The following is an 18,757-nucleotide window of genomic DNA, read 5'->3' on the forward strand; positions in this document are numbered from 1 at the left end:
ACGCTGGCGTTCACCCCCTTGTCGTTCCCGCCGCATCCTCGGGGGACCCCGGGGACCCCGGGGACCCCGCCGCTCCACCGGCGAAGCCCTGCCACGCCGATGTCCTAGCACCCGCGGCCCGCGGGGCACGCCAGGAGCGCGGCGCCGGCGAGTGTCGTCACTCCGCCGCCGCCGCGCTCCTGGCGCGTACGTGCGCGTGTGCGCGGCGACGACAGGACTACGCTTCCCAGGGGGCCACGCGGCGCGCGCACTTCCGGCTGGGCCGCGGACCCGGAAGCGGCGGAGGGCCGGCGAATCCCGCGGCGACAGCTCGGCGGCGGCGGCGGTGGGAGCATGCGGGGCGGTCGGCGGCCCGGGGCGCGCGGCGCGTTCGTTCCCCCGCGGCGGTGGTGGCGGCGTGAGGCGGTTCTCGCGTGAGCGGCGGCGGCGGGGCGCCGGGGCCGGCGGGCGCCATGTGGAGCGGCCGCAGCTCCTTCACCAGCCTGGTGGTGGGCGTGTTCGTGGTGTACGTGGTGCACACCTGCTGGGTCATGTACGGCATCGTCTACACGCGCCCGTGCGCCGCGGACGGCAACTGCATCCTGCCCTACCTGGCGCGGAGGCCCAAGCTGCAGGTGAGCGGCGGGGGCATGGGGGCTGTCACCTGCGCGCGGGCCGGGCCGGGCAGGGGGCCCCTTCTCTCCGGGCCTCCGGGTCTGGGCTGGAGGCTGCTGGCCTGGCGCCTGGCCTGAGGGGTCGCAACCTGAAAACCCGGCCTGTGCGGTGCCCCTGACGGGCCCCAGCGCTGCCCCTCGTCCCGCTCGAGGTGTCCAGACTCGGCGTCCCCCCCGGGTCCCTCCGTATCTGTACACAGTAGCGCTTTGTCTCTGTGCAGCGGTCCTTCCACAGGTCCGAGTTCTGTCCGTTCGGAGAAAGTGAGGCCTCCGCCCCGGGCAGCTGGTCAGATGGTGCCCCCTCGGCGCAGCGGTGTGAGTGTGTTTTCTGCCAGGGCTAATTTTCTTGGCGCTCTTTCCAGCTGAGCGTGTACACGACCACCCGGTCCAACCTCGGGGCAGAGAACAACGTGGATCTGGTCTTGAACGTGGAGGACTTCGACGTGGAGTCCAAATTTGAAAGGTGTGGTTGTGGGACAAAGTGCCAGTGTTGGGGAAATGTTGTTAACTTTGAGATCGTTTGAAAGCGGGTGTTCTGTACGTAGTGAAGTTACCATTATGAAACAGGAGATATTACCTAGTGGATGGTGGAACATTTTAACCGGAGACGTGTGTGATGTGTACATAGTCAAACGTTTGTTGTACTTGAAGGTAGCAAATGACTTTGTCCCTTAGGAAGTAGCTTACACCAGCATCTGGGATGCACAGCCACCGGGACTTTCCAGAGGAGCAGGGGTTGGGGTGGGGATGAGCTGCTGAGGAAGAGAGAGCTTATGTGGTTCCCACAGCAAACAATTGTCTCTCCCTAACGGAAGGAGCTTTAAAGTTATATTTAACATGTGGTTCTGGTTTTTAAGATTTCTACAAGCGTAATTTAAGAAACAGTTTGCTTATCAGGAGTCTGCCTCTCCCTCTGCGCTGTCTGGGAGGTATCGGGTGACAGTCGTGGAACCTGTGACAGTGGGCTGGACTAACCTGGCTCTAGCCAGCCTGCCCCATTAGAGGGCTGTGGGGGGCAGTGCTGTGGGCTGGGGAAGCACATGCTCTCGGGGCAGCCCCTGCCTGCCTGGCCACTTGAGCCTGTGACCTTGGCCAGTGACTGACCTCTCTGAGGGCCATGGCATGGAGGCAGGAAACGCAGACTTTCAGCTTTCGGGGTAGCTGCCCACTTTTAGGATGAGCTCTGTAAACTTCTGCGTTTAGAGCTTCAGGAAACTGGGCAGGTGGGTTTCATTTTTAGTGCTTTTTTTTTTTTGAAGATTGGCCCTGAGCTAACATGTTTGCCCGTCTTCTTTTTTGCTTCCCCTCTCTCTTCTTCTTCTCCTCAAAGCCTCCCAGTACGTAGTTGTATATTCTGGTTGTAGGTCCTGTTGGTTATGCTGTGTGGGATGCCGCCTCAGCATGGCCTGATGAGCGCCACCCTGTCCGTGCCCAGGATCCAAACTGGAGAAACCCTGGGCCACTGAAGTGGAATGTACAAACTTAACCACTTGCCCGACCCCTCACTTTTAGTACTCATAAAGCTAAAATCAGTTAGTTTGAAACAGCATAACTTATCAAGATGTTGAGTAGCCTCAGCCGTGTGTGTACGTAGAACACAACGTGGTTGAAATTGACATCTATTCTGTTTTAGGACAGTTAATGTTTCTGTACCAAAGAAAACCAGGAACAATGGCACTCTGTACGCCTACATCTTCCTCCACCACGCTGGCGTTCTGCCGTGGCACGATGGAAAGCAGGTGCACCTGGTGAGCCCTCTGACCACCTACATGGTCCCCAAGCCAGAAGAGGTCAATTTGCTCACAGGGGAATCAGCGACACAGGTGAGCCCCTCCCTCAGGCTACCAGCTGAAGGAAGCCCGTGCTTCCTCTGGAATTCACACCTGCATGTCCCTGTTTGTGGCCGCCTGCTTCTGCGGCTGGAGTGGCTATTGGAAAACAAAGCAATTTGTCATTATTCGCATACATATCTGTGTTTCAGCTGAATAATTGCCTATGGGTTTGCAGGTAAACGTTACATCAGATTAGTGACATGTGATTTAAGTAATCCACTGACATTGTTTGCCTAGATTCTTCTTCAGGCCGTGGGCCCTCTCGGTCAGCCCCCAGAGCGTGTGCACCCTGGGGGCATGCAGGGTGGCCCCTCTGCAGAGCTCAGCCACAGGCGCACACGGAGTGGGGAGACTCGCCTGCACTGTGTGTAGGACGGATGGGACAGCTCTTGAGTGTTTAGTCTAAGAGTTTAATTCAAAATTGTGAGGCAGGCCCATGTACAGATTGCATTTGTGCATCATAGAAAACTGGATGTACAAAGAAACCCCAGAAACCAGCTGAGCGGTCACTAGTGAGGCCGTGGACAGAGCAGAGGGGTTCTGCCCCTCGGGCCTGTGTTGATGGAAGGTGAGGTGACTGACAAACGAGGCAGTGGCTTTCCCAAAGTGTCTGTGAAGCTGCCCCATGCTGCATGTCCTTGGGGAGACCCCTCTTCTCCCTTCCCTGGGGACAGCACGGCCCTGCCTTGTGGGCCTTCCTAGGGCATCATGGAGGCGGGGGTTGTGAAAGGTGTGGAGGAGGCTTTGGAACATACAAATGCCGAATAAGTGTTAGCTGTTACTGGTATTTGGGAAACCGTTTTTAATATAAACTATTGTGGATAAACTGTATCTTTAGGCAGGAGATAGATGAAATGACACTGTTTCATAGAATTTATTAGTTAGATCTGAAATGAAGATTTTGCTGCCCATCGGTTTCTGAATTTAGCTGTGTTTAAGGTCGATGCCCAGTTGTTGGCACAGCTCCTTCCAGACAACTTGACGCACCTGGTTTGGAAGCAGTTCACCTGCACACCGCAGGGCTGTTAGCTCCTTATGCCTCCTGCAAATGCCCCAGGAACTCGCCCTTCTTGGATCCCTGAGAAAGGGCCTGCTTGGGCTGAGGACCCAAAATAGGAGTCAGTGAGATCCAGGACCACATATTGCAAAACTGCACCCCTCTGGCTTCTGTTGGGAGAAGGAAGTGAGGGTGCAGAGTCTGGAGGAACTGGCGGCCATGGGTCCCGTGCGCTCTGTGGGCTCTGCTTCCCGGTTGTGCTGTCTCGGCATGTGGGCTGTTCCCAGGTGGAGGTGCCAACCACTGCCTCAGACCCTCCCAAGCACGATGTTGTTGCCACGTTTCCTCTTCTTCTGCCAAGTCACTCCTGTCATTTAACAGCAGATCGAAGCAGAGAAGAAGCCGACAAGTGCCCTAGACGAGCCCGTTTCTCATTGGAGACCAAGACTAACACTGAACGTGATGGTGGACGACTTCATCTTTGACGGGTCCTCCCTGCCCGCTGACGTGCATCGGTACATGAAGATGTAAGTGCCGCTGGGCTGCCGGAGAGCTGAGGACCAGCACCGTCGGAGGGAGGCCGCAGGATGCCTTTACCTGCCCGGCCTCAAGCATGGCTCATTCACTCCCTGCGCTGACAGCATGGGGGATGACCACAGGGGTGTTGGGGGTGGAGGAAGCCCCCTGGGATCGTGGCCAACCGGAATCCAGAAACGGGTGGGGGTGCAGCTCGTTGGACCTTGAGCCAGCTCCCTGTGATGAGAGCCCAGAGCAGCAGGTGCCCCTGGAGCCCTCTCTTGGCGGGCTTGCTGGTCGAGGTTGCAGCAGGTACCCCTGGAGCCCCTCTCTTGGCGGGCTTGCTGGTCGAGGTTGCAGCAGGTGCCCCTGGAGCCCCTCTCTTGGCGGGCTTGCTGGTCGAGGTTGCAGCAGGTGCCCCTGGAGCCCCTCTCTTGGCGGGCTTGCTGGTCGAGGTTGCAGCAGGTGCCCCTGGAGCCCTCTCTTGGCGGGCTTGCTGGTCGAGGTTGCAGCAGGTGCCCCTGGAGCCCTCTCTTGGCGGGCTTGCTGGTCGAGGTTGCAGCAGGTGCCCCTGGAGCCCTCTCTTGGCGGGCTTGCTGGTCGAGGTTGCAGCAGGTGCCCCTGGAGCCCTCTCTTGGCGGGCTTGCTGGTCGAGGTTGCAGCAGGTGCCCCTGGAGCCCTCTCTTGGCGGGCTTGCTGGTCGAGGTTGCAGCAGGTGCCCCTGGAGCCCTCTCTTGGCGGGCTTGCTGGGCGAGGTTGCAGCAGCGCATCGGACGGAAGGATGAGACCGGGAGGGAGTCCTCCTGCCCCTTGCTCTTGGCAGAGGCTTCCCCTGGAGAGAAGTGGGGGGCACTGATGAGACCGTGTCCCTCTGCACCCCTGGAGGTTTCGTCCTGTGTGCATATTGACTACCTCTGTTAGGAATCTCACAGTTTGTTCATCTTACATTTTTTAAAAATCTGTCTTTAGATAGTTACATTACTCTCACTTGCCATCGTTGATTAAGCATTACTGTTGAAATAGTTTGACCAACGTAGATTATCCTGCGTCTCCGTTCCTTGGGGAGCCCCCTGTTAAGATCTCGAGCTAGATAGTCACGTGGCACCTTGAAGTGGCTGTAATGAGAATAGTTTTCCTTTTTCACTTTTCAGTGGTTCCTAGGGTATCGTCACGAGATTTTGCCTTTTTAAAATTTCGCTCTTGTCTTTGAATATGTAATCCATGCACGCAGTTCAGAGTGTAGAAGGTACAGAGAGGTCACTGGGTGAAGAGCCCCTGCTGCCGTCCCCCAGCCCCCCTAAGGATGTCGCAGGGAGGCAGGCTTTCATTTCTGTTGTCACTGCGTCACCTGACCACACCATGTCAGTGCACAGAGGGGCCCGTCACTCTTTCTGCAGCCCAGATGTGTTCCACTGTGTGGCTGGGTCCCCGTTTGTTTCCCTACCTCCCTGGTGGCCACTGCACTCCCCGCCCCCCGCCCCCCCCACCGTGGCCGTGACAGTCAGGGAAGAGTGCAGCTTGTTAGACCCCGCTGCTTCTGCTGGGAAGTTGGTCCTGGGACTGTGACCCAAAGCAGCTGAAGGCGCTGGTGGGAGGCTTTCTGGATAAATCCAGCGTCGCAGGGCTGCATGTCATCCTCGGAAGGTGAAAGAGCTCGCGCTGACTCTAAAAACGGTGCTTCTGTCCCCCAGGATCCAGCTGGGGAAGACTGTGCACTACCTCCCCATCCTGTTCATCGACCAGCTTAGCAACCGAGTGAAGGACCTCATGGTGAGTGTCACTCCCTTCTGGACGCCCGCCACCTCGCGTGTGTGTCTGCCTCCTCGGCCCTGCTGTGGGCACTCATCCTGTGTCTCTGCCTTGGTGTGGGTCTGCTCCAGGCTTGCCGCTGGCCGGCAGTGGGATCCTGACGAGCCGGTCCTCCCCGAGCCCGTGCACCCTCGCTGGTGAGAGGCTCTAGGGAGGTCCTTTGCTGACTGTGTGGACAGTGGGCATGGAGGGGCCAGCAGCTTGCAAACGCTGCTCCAGTGGACCCGAGCTTTCTGACTCAAAGGCACAGGCCGATTCAGAAAGCGCTGGAGCAAACCGCCACCTCCAGGGCTGGCCCTGTCCTGTGTCGCCACCCACCCGCCTTGGAGCCCATGGCTGCCGAGGGCGGCCCGAGGGCCCGGCTGAGACACGCTGGTGCACAGGCACTCTGGCGCTCTGTCATCCGGGGTAGCGATGGTGCCTCCCCTCCCTGGTGGGCTGGAGGCTGAATGAGACCCGCTGATCTTCGGCCAACAGTGGTCACAAGGGTTGACTCTGATGTCACTTGCCTTGTGCCAGGCACTGCGCCGAGCACGAGATGGACGCTGTACAGTCCCGGTCCTGTCCTGCGGAGACGTCACTACTGGCCGTGTTTCACAGGGGGCTTGTTTAGGGTCACAGGGTGACCTGAGCAGCATTGATTAACCTCTGTTGTTGCCACCTGGTCATCTATGAGCGTTTGCCGGCAGCCAGGCCGTATCTTCTCTCCCTTGGCACTCTCAGCGTCTCTGAGGTGGACACTTTCCCTGTGTCATGGGCGAGAGGGCTGAGGCCTGGAGAGCGTAGGGGCCTTGTTGGGCCCCGAGCCCCACTCTACTGCCTCCTGCTGGCCAAGACACCCAGGATGGACCGTCACTGCACCGCTGTTCACTGGGGCCCCACCAGGTCCCTGAGACACGGGGCCCTCTTTTCCTTGGGGCCTCCTGCACCTGTGTGGCCTGCCAGTTGGGACGGGCAGTCACGGGCCTTTCTCCGTGTTTTCTGGAGTGTACTGTGGTGCTGTGTGCAAACCTCAGGCTGTAGCGGGTTCTGCTGAACTGCACAGATAGTGCTTTGTTGCCATCGAGGCTGCTGTGGTCGCTGTATAAGGCCCCGGTGCTCGCTGGCAGACGCTCAGGAAGTGGTGAGGAGGGTGTGGTGGGGCGGCGTCAGCAGGGCACCTGCCTTCTGTATCGTCGTGTGGGTTAGTGGCCACGTGCTGCACGGTTCCGTGAAAGGCCTGAGGGTGCCGAATGCCATTGTCTGCAGACACAGAAGCATGCGTGCAGGCAGCTCGCTCTCCCCACGTCCTCTTCTGCGTCACTCACCCTTCGTCTCACTTGGAGCGACATTTTGGAAGGAATGCTGTCTTTGGAGAACCACCAAGCCCGCTGGGGTGATGGGGCGCTGCCCACCGCCTGGGGCTTAGTCAGTGGCCTCCGTGGGAGGGGACTGACCTGTGGCCCGCCTGCCCTGAGGTCGGTGCCCTGCATGGGGTGACCCAACACCTGGGCCTGGTGTTGGGGTGATCGCCATGCTCTGGTTACCAGGCTTGCGACATCAGCAATGTTCACAGCATGGGGTCGTGGGGAGTGCGTTAGGGCTGGTGGGTCCAAAAGCATAGCCGTCACGTGATGTTGTGGAATGTGGTGCTCGTGTACCCGGGACCCTTGGGAGTGGGGGTCACTGTCCCATGTGCTGGGGGTGCCTCTCCCCACGGTGTCTTGGGACCTGGCCATGGTGGCCACAGTACCCAGACTCACATTGCTGCGGGCCCCTGTGACCTGCCTGGCTCCCTGAGGCAGCACCCCCAGTTCTATACGTCCTCATGAGCCCCCTCTAGTGCCGCCTCTCCCTGAAGCTGCCCACCATCCCGGATGAGCGTGACCACCCTGCCTGCTCTCCAGCCGTTGGCCTCTCGGGAGCATGCGGCTGTGGGTGCGGCTGGGCCCTGTCCCTCCCATGTGTCCAGCCCTCTCAGGCCGGGTGCTGCGGGTCCCACGCACACACTGGTGCTGCTGCTCGTGCTGAGGAAGGACAGGCAAGGGAGGGCCAGCTCGCAGGGCTGTGGTCACGCAAGACACTGAGGGATGAGAGTGTGTCCCTCAGGAAATGCCATGAGCATGTTACAGAGGGGGAGCCCCTGTCCTGGGAGGAAAGAAGCGTGGGCGCTGAGCCCTGGGGTGGCAGGTGAGAAATTCAGCCCCGTCTGACCCGACGGCCTGGGACCCAGAATGAGCATCTAGCCAGACTGGCCGTGTGGGCCCCAGCCTCTGCGTTCTGGGGCCTGTGGCTGGTGTGGAGCGTGTGGAGGGAGGTGCTGTCCATGCAACCTGGCCTAGGCTCTGCGGCACCTGGGGGCGGGGCTGTTGGCGGGCCTCTAACTGCCGTCCTCCCTCCAGGTCATAAACCGCTCCACTACCGAGCTGCCGCTCACTGTGTCCTACGACAAGATCTCGCTGGGGCGGCTGCGCTTCTGGATCCACATGCAGGACGCCGTGTTCTCCCTGCAGCAGTTCGGTGAGGCTGCCCGTGGGCCGTCCGGAGCCTAGTGGACAGAGCCGTTTGTTACCTCTCAGTCCACGTAGCTTTACACGAACTTGCGGAGGCTCTGTGCCTCCCGGTGCAGGTTCTTTCTTGTCACTCCCATCAAAGGGTCACTAGTGTCTTGTCTCCATTTTCTGACCTTGAAAACGTCCTTGTCGAGGACCTGAAAAAAGTTTGCTGTTTTCAGATCATGATATTCGAGAGGCCACCGTTTGGGTTGCCACCCTTCGCGGCTGGGGAGACAGACTCTTCCCTTCGGCAGCAGCTCTGTGACGTCAGGTCAGGTCCACCTGCCTGTTCACATTGTACGTTTTTTTGTGTTTCTTCAGGATTTTCAGAGAAAGATGCCGATGAAGTGAAAGGCATTTTTGTTGACACCAACTTGTATTTCTTAGCGTTGACCTTCTTTGTCGCGGCGTTTCACGTGAGTGGGTCACTGTGTTCTTGTTGACAAATGGTTGTGGCAGGTGCGGGCAGCTCCACGGGTGCCAGCGTCCTCAGCTGGGGGACTTGGGTGGCACTGCCCAGCTCGGTGGCCCCTCAATGTCCAGCAGACCTAAGACCAGGCAGGCTGTCGTCCTGGGGCCTTTCTCCCAGCTCAGAACGGGGGGGTCTATGACATCTGAACCTCAGGGCACTGGCTACCGTAAGGCCTTGGTGCTTTGTCTGCTGGTTGTGGGGGCCGATTTGAAAAGAACTCCAGAATCAGTGAGGTTAGTGAATGACTTTGAGGAGTAAGTGCCACATTGTATAAATTCTAGCATGGGGAATTTAACATTGAAAAACGAGCCCTGTGTGTAGTAGAGTCCCTCTTGGAATATGGCTGGGGAAAGCCGTGCCCCATGGGGCAGCCGTGCTGGACTCGGGGTCTGGGTGGGAAGGGTGGGAATCAAAGGCCACTGGAGCAGTGCTTCAGCCGGTGCTCAGAGCCTGGGGGTTGGTCCCCAGTCAGGCTGAAACCTTCCAAAACTGTGCCAGCAAACAGCAGTTTTATCAACAGGTCAGCATGTCAGAACCAGGCCGTGTGCTCCCCAGCGGGCACACTGTCTGCCCTCACTGGCAGCGCAGGGCGAGGGCAGGGAAAGGATGCTTCCAGACGTCCTGTGGGCCCCTCCCCCACACGAGCTTGTAGTCAGAGATGCCCGGGGTAGACGTGGCCCCTGTGAATCCCAGGGCGGTCGATGAGACACGTGGCTTCGGGCTTTCCAGACACTTGGGGTCCATCTTGATGTGTCCTTGCAATTTGGGCCCAGTGCACACTTGCATCTCATGGTGAATACAAGTGACGGGAACAACTGAGATGCAAATTGCTGTCCTTTCTACTTTTCAGCTCCTTTTTGATTTCCTGGCATTTAAAAATGATATCAGTTTCTGGAAGAAAAAGAAGACCATGATTGGAATGTCCACTAAAGCAGGTAGGGGCGCTCAGAACTTCGACCCATTCCTATGGCATGTGCTGCTGTTGGTAAAGTTTGTTTGGAAAGCTGGCATCAGGGACCCTCTAGGAGAAAGGCTACTTGGGACCTCAGCCCCTGCTGTCGTTCAGGAGAGGCCGCCCTAGACCATGCTCCCAAGAACCCGGGGACGGAGCTGTCTCAGGTCACAGTGGACGTCGTGGGGTCTGTGACCGTGGAGGACAGAGGGCCGTGGAGGCCGCAGAGCCAGGCCGGCCTCAGCAATACGTGGACGTGGGTTCTCAGTGCACATCTCTGTAGGTCAGGGGTTGGTTTGCCTGCCAACTGAGTCTCAAAAAGAGGCAGTTCTTTTTCTCCTGTGGAAGCGACACCTAAGTGGGTGGTCTGGCTGCTTGGGGCCCCCCCCCATGTCACGTGTCTCAGATTCCTCTGTCCTGCCCTCTGCTTTCCTCGGGGAGGATGGGGCCCCTGCTGGGTCCTCCCACCCCCTCCCCTGGCCTTTTCTGGGCCTGGGGGGCAGCAGATGGCTGTGGCCGTGAGTAGGGGGTGTGGGCCCACAAGTCTGTGCCCACAGAAGGCAGCAGCTTCCTTCCCCCGGAGTCCACCCGCCGTGAGCGCTCACGTGGAGCTGCTCCGCCAAAGGCGGCAGCAGGACACGCATGGTCCAGTCTCTTCTGAAGGACAGGTTGAGGGACAAAGCACAGCTTCTGAGAGATGGACACAGTTATCACAGACGTGGTGTAAAAATAGGAGGGCATGGGGGTCAGCCTGCTTGTGTAGTGGTTAGTTCACATGCTCTGCTTCAGCGGCCCAGGGCTCATGGGTTCAGATTCAGGCACGGACCCACACCACTCGTCAGCCATGCTGTGGGGGCGTCCTACATCCAAAATAGAGGAAGATGGGCACAGCTGTCAACTCAGAGGCCATCTTCCTCACCAAAAAAAAAAACCACAAACAGGCAAGTGCAGCATCACAGTACAGGAGCAGTAGTCTGCACGGTTCCAGTCAGAAGCCTGTTTTCTCGGCATCTTTTCTGTGCTTTTGTGTGTTTGCAGATAGAACTTACTCAGGTTTGCAGAGCTGAGAGTTCCTTCAGTTCTGTAGCCTTTAGTAGTCCTTTTGAAATGTTATCTGTGGCTCCAAATGGTCCACTGTCTTTTTTAATGGAGTGGAGGGAGGAATGCTTGAAGCTCTGTGTGCCTGCACGTGGAGGGCTGAGTGTCGGGGCGGGGCTGCGTACGCGTCGGGGTGTGCACGTGGTGCTGTGTATGTGGGTGTGTGCATGGGGGCTGCTTACATGCGTGTAGGGGTGCATATGTGTGAGGGTGTGCACGTGGGGCTGCATACATGTGGGGCTGCATACGTTTGGGGGTGTGCATGTAGGGCTGCATATGGGTATGGGGGGCTGCATACGGGTGGGGGTGTGCATGTGGGGGTGTATATGTGTGTGGGTGTAGGGGGCTGCATACATGTAGGGGTGTCCGTGTGGGGCTGCATACGTGTGTGGGTGCAGGGGACTGCATACATGTTTTAGGGGGCTGCATACGAGTGAGGGTGTGCATATGGGGGCTGCATATGTGTGGGGTGTGGGTGGGGGCTGCATACATGGGTGTGGGGGGGTGCATACATGTGGGGGTGTGCATGTGGGGCTGCATACGTGTGTGTGGGGCTGCATAGGTGTGGGGGCCTGCATATGTGCGTGGGTGTGGAGGACTGCATACATGTTTGGGGGGCTGCATACGTGTGGGGGTGCACATATGGGGTCTGCATCCATGTGGGTATGGGGGCTGCATATGTGTGGGGTGTGGGTGGGGGGCTGCACACGTGTGGGGGCTGCACACCCATAGGCATGTGTGTGAGAGAGTGGGGGCCGCCAGCCCCCCTTAGCGTGGCCCACCCTCTCCTCCATTCCCAGTGCTCTGGCGCTGCTTCAGCACAGTGGTCATCTTCCTGTTCCTGCTGGACGAGCAGACGAGCCTGCTGGTGCTGGTCCCGGCGGGCATCGGAGCTGCCATCGAGGTGAGTTGGGTCGTCCCTCTGGGCAGTGGTCTGAGTTGTCCAGTCCTTGGGCCGAGCTCTCAGTGCCTCAGACCCTGCATTGCTGCCCGAGGAGTGACGCGCAGCTGCCTCGGCAGGCAGGGTAGGGCACCGCAGCCGTGGGCTCTTGCACAGAGCGAGAAGCGGGAGGGCGGCTGCTGAAGGCTCTCCGTTTCTCGTTATGAAGAGAAGCTCAGCTTCTCACGTCTGTCCACAGGACGTACTTGAACACGTCGGGCAGACTGCAGCGCAGCCTGTGCTGTGCTGGGTGCCGTAGGAAGCAGAAGTGTGCGGGGCCTCATGAAGCTCGTGCCCTCTGAACCCACTCAGGGAAGGAGCCCGAGGGGCCGGTGGGCTTGGGGCCAGGCTGTGAGGTGGGGGTGGGGCTGGGCCGCAGCAGCAGTGGAGGGGTGGCAGGCTCTGCTCTGTGAGTCCCAGGCCTCCTCGGGCTCCGTGCTGCCCTGACCAGGAGCCTCAGCTGTGGCCGTGTTCCTGCCTCCCGCCTGCGGGCGCCGGCTCACGTGGCTGTCGGGTCGTGGACCACGCTTGCACTGCTCGTCGAGGAGGAGTGCTGGTGGGGACCCTCCTGTGGCTACAAGCCGCAGTGTGGAAACTGACCTCAAAGACAGTCATGTTAGCATGACCACGTCCTGCAGCACGTGGGGTGGGTCCCCGAGAGACCCAGAAATGGCAGGGCTTGGGGCAGCAGCTTGGGGCCCATGGGGTGACTTTGCAGGCAGCAGGGTGGCTGAGCCAGCTGGGTGCAGGTAAGCTGGGCAGGGGACGGCCCAGGGGGGATGACCAGGCCAAGGGCCAGTTTCGAGGGTGCCAAGGGGAGGCCACAGTGTGTGCATGCTGGACAGGCTCGCTGGGCTGGCCTGGAGGCTGGGGCCAGACCTGGCACCTGCACTGGCCATGAGAAGCCCATGGAGGGCACAGCTGTCAGCCTGGGGCTGGGGCCTGGGCCGAGGTGGAGCCAGGTCCGAGCTGGCAGGCACTGTGGCCCCATCACTGTCCATGTCCTGAGTTCTGCCATCGTCTTGGTCTGGGCCTTGGCATCTTAAGTGTCAGTTTTTCTTTCCCTCAGCTGTGGAAAGTGAAAAAGGCATTGAAGATGACCGTTGTTTGGAGAGGCCTGAGGCCCCAGTTTCAGGTAGGAGTTCACGTTGTGCTGGCTCAGCCCGCTTCCCTCTGCGGACTCGTCTCCCGCCCACTCTTCTGCACCACTCTCACTCCTCCCTTGACCGGCCTGTCGCTCGCTGTGCCAGGTTGTCTGCTGATGCTTCTTAGTTGCACCCCAATCAGATGCGGAACCCTGGGAGGGAGGGGACTGTCACTTGATCCCGTGGCTGGCCTCCCGGCACATGGAGCAGCTCCTCATCAGCAGACGAGTGGGTAGGAACGCACAGGTGTCTGGAGGGTGGCAGACAGAGCTGGTCACCACCCTGGCAGCCCCGTCATCCCCTTGTCAGGGCCAGTGTCAGCTTTGTGATCACGACTAATTCCGGGTTCGCATGAGGATTCCCTAACCGTGGGCCTAGCAGTGACTTCCCACTCTTATAATGAGGCAGGACACAGGTCTCACGGGCTCGGTGTCTCGTCCGGGCCTCCGTCTGCCCCTGCAGGTACGATGCTGAGAGTCACACAGTTCACGCCAGAATCCCAAGTAGCCCCTGCGTTAGGGAGGCAGCTGCCCCCTTACTGGAGGTGGACGAGTCCCCCGGGCAGGTCAGGGCTGGGCCTGGTCGCTGGCTGCAGCTCTCTAGCTGTGAAGCTGCCTCTTCTTTCTGAGCTGGATCTGGGTTGAGGAGAAGCTTGGCGTTCGCGATGCCCCATTTTCCAGGCTGTCAGCAGATCGAGGACAGGAGACTCGGCAGATAGGACACAGCAGGCTGCACCCTCGGTTAGCCTGGCGAGGTCCCCTTCTCGTTAAGAGCCGAGTCAAAGTGTACTGTACAGTATGTTTGAAAACACAAGGGCGGTGTCTTCACTGTGGAAACCAACAGAATTGGGAAGAGGAAGCGGCCCTGGAGAGTCAAACACACGTTACTGGGCTTGTTTCCCCCCACGTAGCACAGTGTGGCCTGTGGGATCCAGGCCAGGGAGGCAGAAATGTTGTCACTGGGTCCTCTCTGGGCCCCGTCTCGACCATGGGCTTTGATGGAGGATCCAGAGAAACACCCTGGGGTCGCTGGGGTGCGGCTGGGCTGGGCGTCCTGTGGGTCAGTGCGTAGCCCTGTCACTCTCTCAGCCACAGCTATGCTGGGCTCAGACGCCCGCCTCGAGTCAGTTAATTAATGTGGTTGTGTCAATTTTTATAACAGTTTGGCACCTACAGCGAATCCGAGAGGAAGACCGAGGAGTATGACACCCAGGTGAGCAGCAGGGTGACTGAGGGGCGCAGGCAGGGGACGTAACCCGCCGTCCTGGGAGATGGTGCCCGTGCTGCAGCTGCTCACGGAGGGCTGGTGGCAAGTCATTGAGCCCAGTGCCCGGGTGAACAGTCTCCTGGGACATTAGACTCGGGAAGGGGGGCTGGGAGGGCTTCCCTGTGTCCCTGTCCTTGCAGGTGACCCCACGTCCGTGTCGTCCCGCGTGGTCGGGGGACATCTCTCTCCTCTGTAACAAGATTCCTCCCGTGTGGTTTGCTGTGGCTGTTGCAAGCTCACTCTGTGTCACCAAGGCTGGTGACCTGGGAGGGCCTGAGGCCACCCGCGGGAGCTGTGGTTCCCAGCCTGATCTAACATGCGTCCTGTACGAGCGCGATTCTAGTTTTGGTGGAACCGTCATCGGTTTGCCTTCGGTTTTCGTTGGGATCACAGTAAAGTTCAAATCAAGCAAAGACTGACGTGGCTGCGTTCCTTGTAAGGCAGCCCTGACACGTAGATCTGGGAGGGTTTCTTCAGGTTTCTCCTGTTGGCTCCTTCCTTGGTCAGTCGTGGTTTTGTTGTTTCTTGTGAGCCAGCGTTACTGCATTGTCGTTGATGTCCGTGGTCCACATCAGGCTCCACTCAGGCTGGCATGTGTCCCATGGGTCTGGACAGGCGTGCTGGTGTGTGTCCTGTGGGTCTGGACACGCGTTCTGGCGTGTGTCCTTGTTCCAGCATCACACAGACTAGTTCGCTCCCCAGACGTTGTGGGCGTTGTGCACTCTCTGTCTGTTTTCTGCCCCTGTCTGTTAGCTCTGGGCAGCGCCTCAGGTGGACGCCTGGGCTCTAACTGGAGGTGACTGTCCCTGCAGGCCATGAGGTACCTGTCGTACCTGCTCTACCCCTTGTGTGTCGGGGGCGCCGTCTACTCGCTGCTGAATGTCAAGTACAAGAGGTGGGTGCCACCCGGACCACACACCACCTTTCAACCGGGAGGCAGGGGCCTGGCCAGGCCGGCCCTGGGCCTGACCTCCTCTGCCGGGTAGGGAACAGTGGGGTGACCGTCCCATGGGGCAGGGAGTGCTCAACTAAGAATTGAAAGCACAGTGTGAGTGAGAGCCGAGGCTGTCACGCGTATCCCCTTGTCCCGAGTGTGGGCACGTGGAGTGGTCCCCAGCAGCACGCTGGTGTCGGGCCAAGGGTTGGAGGGAAGCGTGCTGCTCTATCCCGGGGCTGCAGGGGGCTGGCGGGGGCGGGACAGGCGGCCCACCTTGGCCTGCAAGGATGCAGCTGGGTGCCGTGCACGGGCCTCTGAGGTTTGCCCAGCTCCTTGGAAGTGCTGAAGGAAAACCTGTTGGCACAGTCTCCCGTCCCCCTCGAGCCCCAGCTCCGTGGTGTTTGTCCCTGTGGGTCTGTCCCAACCTGGTGCCCGGCATCCAGGCAGTGGGCTCGGCCCCTGGAATCCACGGGGCCGCGGAACTGTGGTTTGCAGACCCCACCTTGTGCGGGGCCAAGGGGCCCACGGCAGAATTATTTCAGTGGTGGTGACAGGGACACCGGGGCGCAGGCGTAACCCCGGGTGACAGTCCTCTCTGCATTTCAGTTGGTACTCCTGGCTGATCAACAGCTTCGTGAACGGTGAGTCCATGTTCCCGACTCGGTGGCAGCGTTTGTACGGCTGCCGTGGATCGCCCCTGCTCCTAACCCAGGGTGACCTGGGCCACCCGTCAGGCCCTCGCCCTGCCCCCCCGCTCGTGGGGCCCCAGGACACCTGTGTGCCTTGCGGTGTCCCTCACAGGCTGCTGGGACCTGGAAATGGTGCAGCGCGAGCAGTAACGACACTGTCGTGACACAGGGCTCCTTAGAGCAAACCCGAGTCCCAGACCCCAGCGCCCGGCACGCCGCGTGGCAGGCCACGTCCTCGGAGGAGCACCCGCCTGCCTCAGGCGGGCGTCACACTGCCTGCAGGGCTGGTCCTGCCGCAGCGCTGGCTCTCTGGGTGGTGAAGGGCCAGGGCCTGTCTCCACGGCACAGACGTGACAGGCTCCCGGGCTACGGGGTCAGGAGGTGTGATTCCCAAACAGCCACCGCTGCCAGGGTGGGACCGTGTGGGCAGGAGCCCTGTCCTCACAGCCCCCACTCGCTTGGCCCCACGGCGAGAGTTTCAGTGACTAACAAGAGGACGTTCTCCCTCAAGTCACTCTTGGCAGCTGGGAAGCCCCGTCACGTAAAGGCCAGCTGTCCAGGTGTCCGGGCGTCAGGTGGTCCTTGTGCTCTAGATGCACGGGTGAGGCAGGCGGGCGCCGGCTCTCTCCACACCCGGGTCTCTCTTCCTCAGGGGTGTACGCGTTCGGCTTCCTCTTCATGCTGCCCCAGCTCTTCGTGAACTACAAGGTAAGGCTGCGTCCCTGTCCAGACGCCCGCCCGTTTTCTGTGCCGCCTGGCACTGATGGGCACCGTGTCTCCCTTGTCCCCCAGATGAAGTCGGTGGCGCACCTGCCCTGGAAGGCCTTCACCTACAAGGTCAGTGCTGGCCCGCGCGGGGCAGCGCTTGGGGCCACGTTTCCCTTGGTGTGTATTGGGGCGTTTCTTTCAGACAGAAGAGCCACAGTAATGACTGAAAGACCTCGGTCCTTGGACCACCGTGGCCACGGGACACGCTTCCCTGAGTTGAAAGCTGTGTTACTTGGCAACTTGTGTCAGAAGTCAGATGCCCCTGAGCCAGTGGCCTGGTATCTGGTGCTGGATCCGTGTCCACCCAGAGGTCCCGCAGCTCAGGCTGCCCTGAGGCTTGCCTTGGCGCATGGTGGCCAGTCCCACGTGGGGGGGTCGGGACACGTGGCCTTCCAGTGCTTGTCGAGTCCAGGTGACTTGGCCATAAGTTATGCGGTGCGGTCTTCAGAAGACCACTGAGCTGAAGGTGTGTTTCAGTCTTCTGAGGTTAAACGACCCGTCCTGAGAAGCGACATGGTGTGCTCTGAGCCGTGTTTTCAGGGCCGTTCTTTGGGTTTCCCACTCCATAGACTACGGGGTCCATGCCAGGTGGTGCCAGGGGAGAGGCCATGCCCTGGGGCCCCCAGAGCCCTGCGTTTCCGTGGCATCCGCTTTTAGCTGTTGTTAGAGTCGCCTGCCGCCAGGCAACGAGCTAACTCAGTCGTCGGTGCGCGGGCTGGGCAGCTGGCTGGGCATCCGCTCACCTCCCACCTCCCACGCACAGGCCTTCAACACCTTCATAGACGACGTCTTCGCCTTCATCATCACCATGCCCACCTCCCACCGGCTGGCGTGTTTCAGGGATGATGTCGTGTTCCTCGTTTACCTCTACCAGCGGTGGTGAGTGCGCCGGCAGGGCCTCGGGAGCCGTGCTGTGGGGCAGGGCGGTCTGCAGGAGGTGTTTCTGTGCTCTCTGAGCTAGCGCTCCAGCTGCCAGTGGTGGGCCACGGAGAGAGGGTTCCGTCTGCCTCCTGCTCTAGGGGAGCATGCTTCCGCCTGGGTGATCTGAGTGCCCTGCGAGCACAGCTCTCTCCTTGAAGGATGTGAGCTTTCAACCCAAGCGCTCTTTGGCAGAGCACAGAGGATGCTGCCCTGGCCCCTGGGCCGCGCCCATGTCGGAAGCCAGGATGGGGTCCCCTGGGGCGGGCCTTCCCCGGGGGTGTCTGGACCCCGTCTGCTTTGGCACAGCTGTCCTCGGCCTCCGACCAGTCTTGAGTGCAGAGCCCCAGCGTGTCCATTAAAAATAAAACAGCAGGAGGGCACGAGGTCAACCCCAAGTTCCTCTCCCACTGAACCTGGGATGACTTGATTTTCAGTCTCTGAGAACCGAGAACGAACGTGTTCTCCCTTCAAAAGCCGTAGCGCTCCAGGAGCTCTCGGTGTCGTTGCAGGCTTTATCCTGTGGATAAGAGCAGAGTGAACGAGTTTGGGGAGTCCTACGAGGAGAAGCCGCCGCGGAAACCCCGCGCAGACTGAGCCCCTGCTGGGGCCGCTCGCGGCTGCCGCCACGCAGCAAAGCCTGGACTGTTGGCTACTGAGTATTCTTGGACGCTTTTGGTGGAATTTCCCAGACATTTCATCTTCTGCATTGCCAAAATCTGAACATTTCTCATGCATCTCCTGAGTCCCCTTACGTTGTGTTGAGAGGAGCTGGCAGCACTCACGGTGCACCCCCGACGTGCAGCCATCTCCCGCGGTCACTGGGCTGCTGGGAGCACTCACGGTGCACCCCCGACGTGCAGCCATCTCCCTCGGTCACCGGGCTGCTGGGAGCACTCACGGTGCACCCCCGACGTGCAGCCGTCTCCCTCGGTCACTGGGCTGCTGGAGCCTGCGGCCCCTTGGTGGCTCCCGGTGCAGGAGCGTCAGTGTCGGCAGGGGCTGTGCCGTCACCCGGTGTCCCCGACTCGCAGACACCGAGGCAGGGAGGTGCGGATCTCCATTTCAAGGTGTCTGTAAGCGCTCCTCACGTGATTCACATGCCTCTTTAAACCAGTTCTGTAGACTCTGGGATCAAATGGCTTTTTTCCTTTTTGTTTAAATTTGACTATTTTAAAGCTTAATGTATGTATGTTTCTATTTTAAAATAAATTTCTCTGGCTGGAACGTT

At 59.7% G+C, this 18,757-nt stretch overlaps 1 protein-coding gene and 1 non-coding gene across 3 annotated transcripts; both read left to right on the forward strand.

The window, feature by feature from the left end:
• The first annotated feature begins 249 nt into the window (after positions 1-249).
• CLPTM1L (CLPTM1 like) lies at positions 250-18,757 on the forward strand. Of its 2 annotated transcripts, none has more exons than XM_023625884.2 (17): positions 250-614; positions 1,016-1,116; positions 2,287-2,476; positions 3,864-4,009; positions 5,690-5,768; positions 8,189-8,306; positions 8,663-8,757; positions 9,664-9,748; positions 11,664-11,767; positions 12,873-12,938; positions 14,110-14,160; positions 15,027-15,109; positions 15,758-15,792; positions 16,493-16,548; positions 16,633-16,677; positions 17,372-17,487; positions 18,039-18,757. In XM_023625884.2, exons 1-17 carry the CDS (start codon positions 453-455, stop codon positions 18,121-18,123), a joined length of 1,617 nt encoding a protein of 538 aa, XP_023481652.1. In that variant the 5' UTR covers positions 250-452; the 3' UTR covers positions 18,124-18,757. The 2 variants fall into 2 exon arrangements, with proteins under 2 accessions (XP_023481652.1, XP_023481653.1); XM_023625885.2 differs by having other exon boundaries at positions 260-614; positions 3,867-4,009.
• MIR8960 (microRNA mir-8960) lies at positions 8,038-8,168 on the forward strand. The gene has a single exon (NR_127963.1). It is a non-coding gene; the product is annotated as a microRNA mir-8960 (primary transcript).

Source organism: Equus caballus, chromosome 21 (genome assembly GCF_041296265.1).
Source record: "Equus caballus isolate H_3958 breed thoroughbred chromosome 21, TB-T2T, whole genome shotgun sequence".
Taxonomy (NCBI): Eukaryota; Metazoa; Chordata; class Mammalia; order Perissodactyla; family Equidae; genus Equus; species Equus caballus.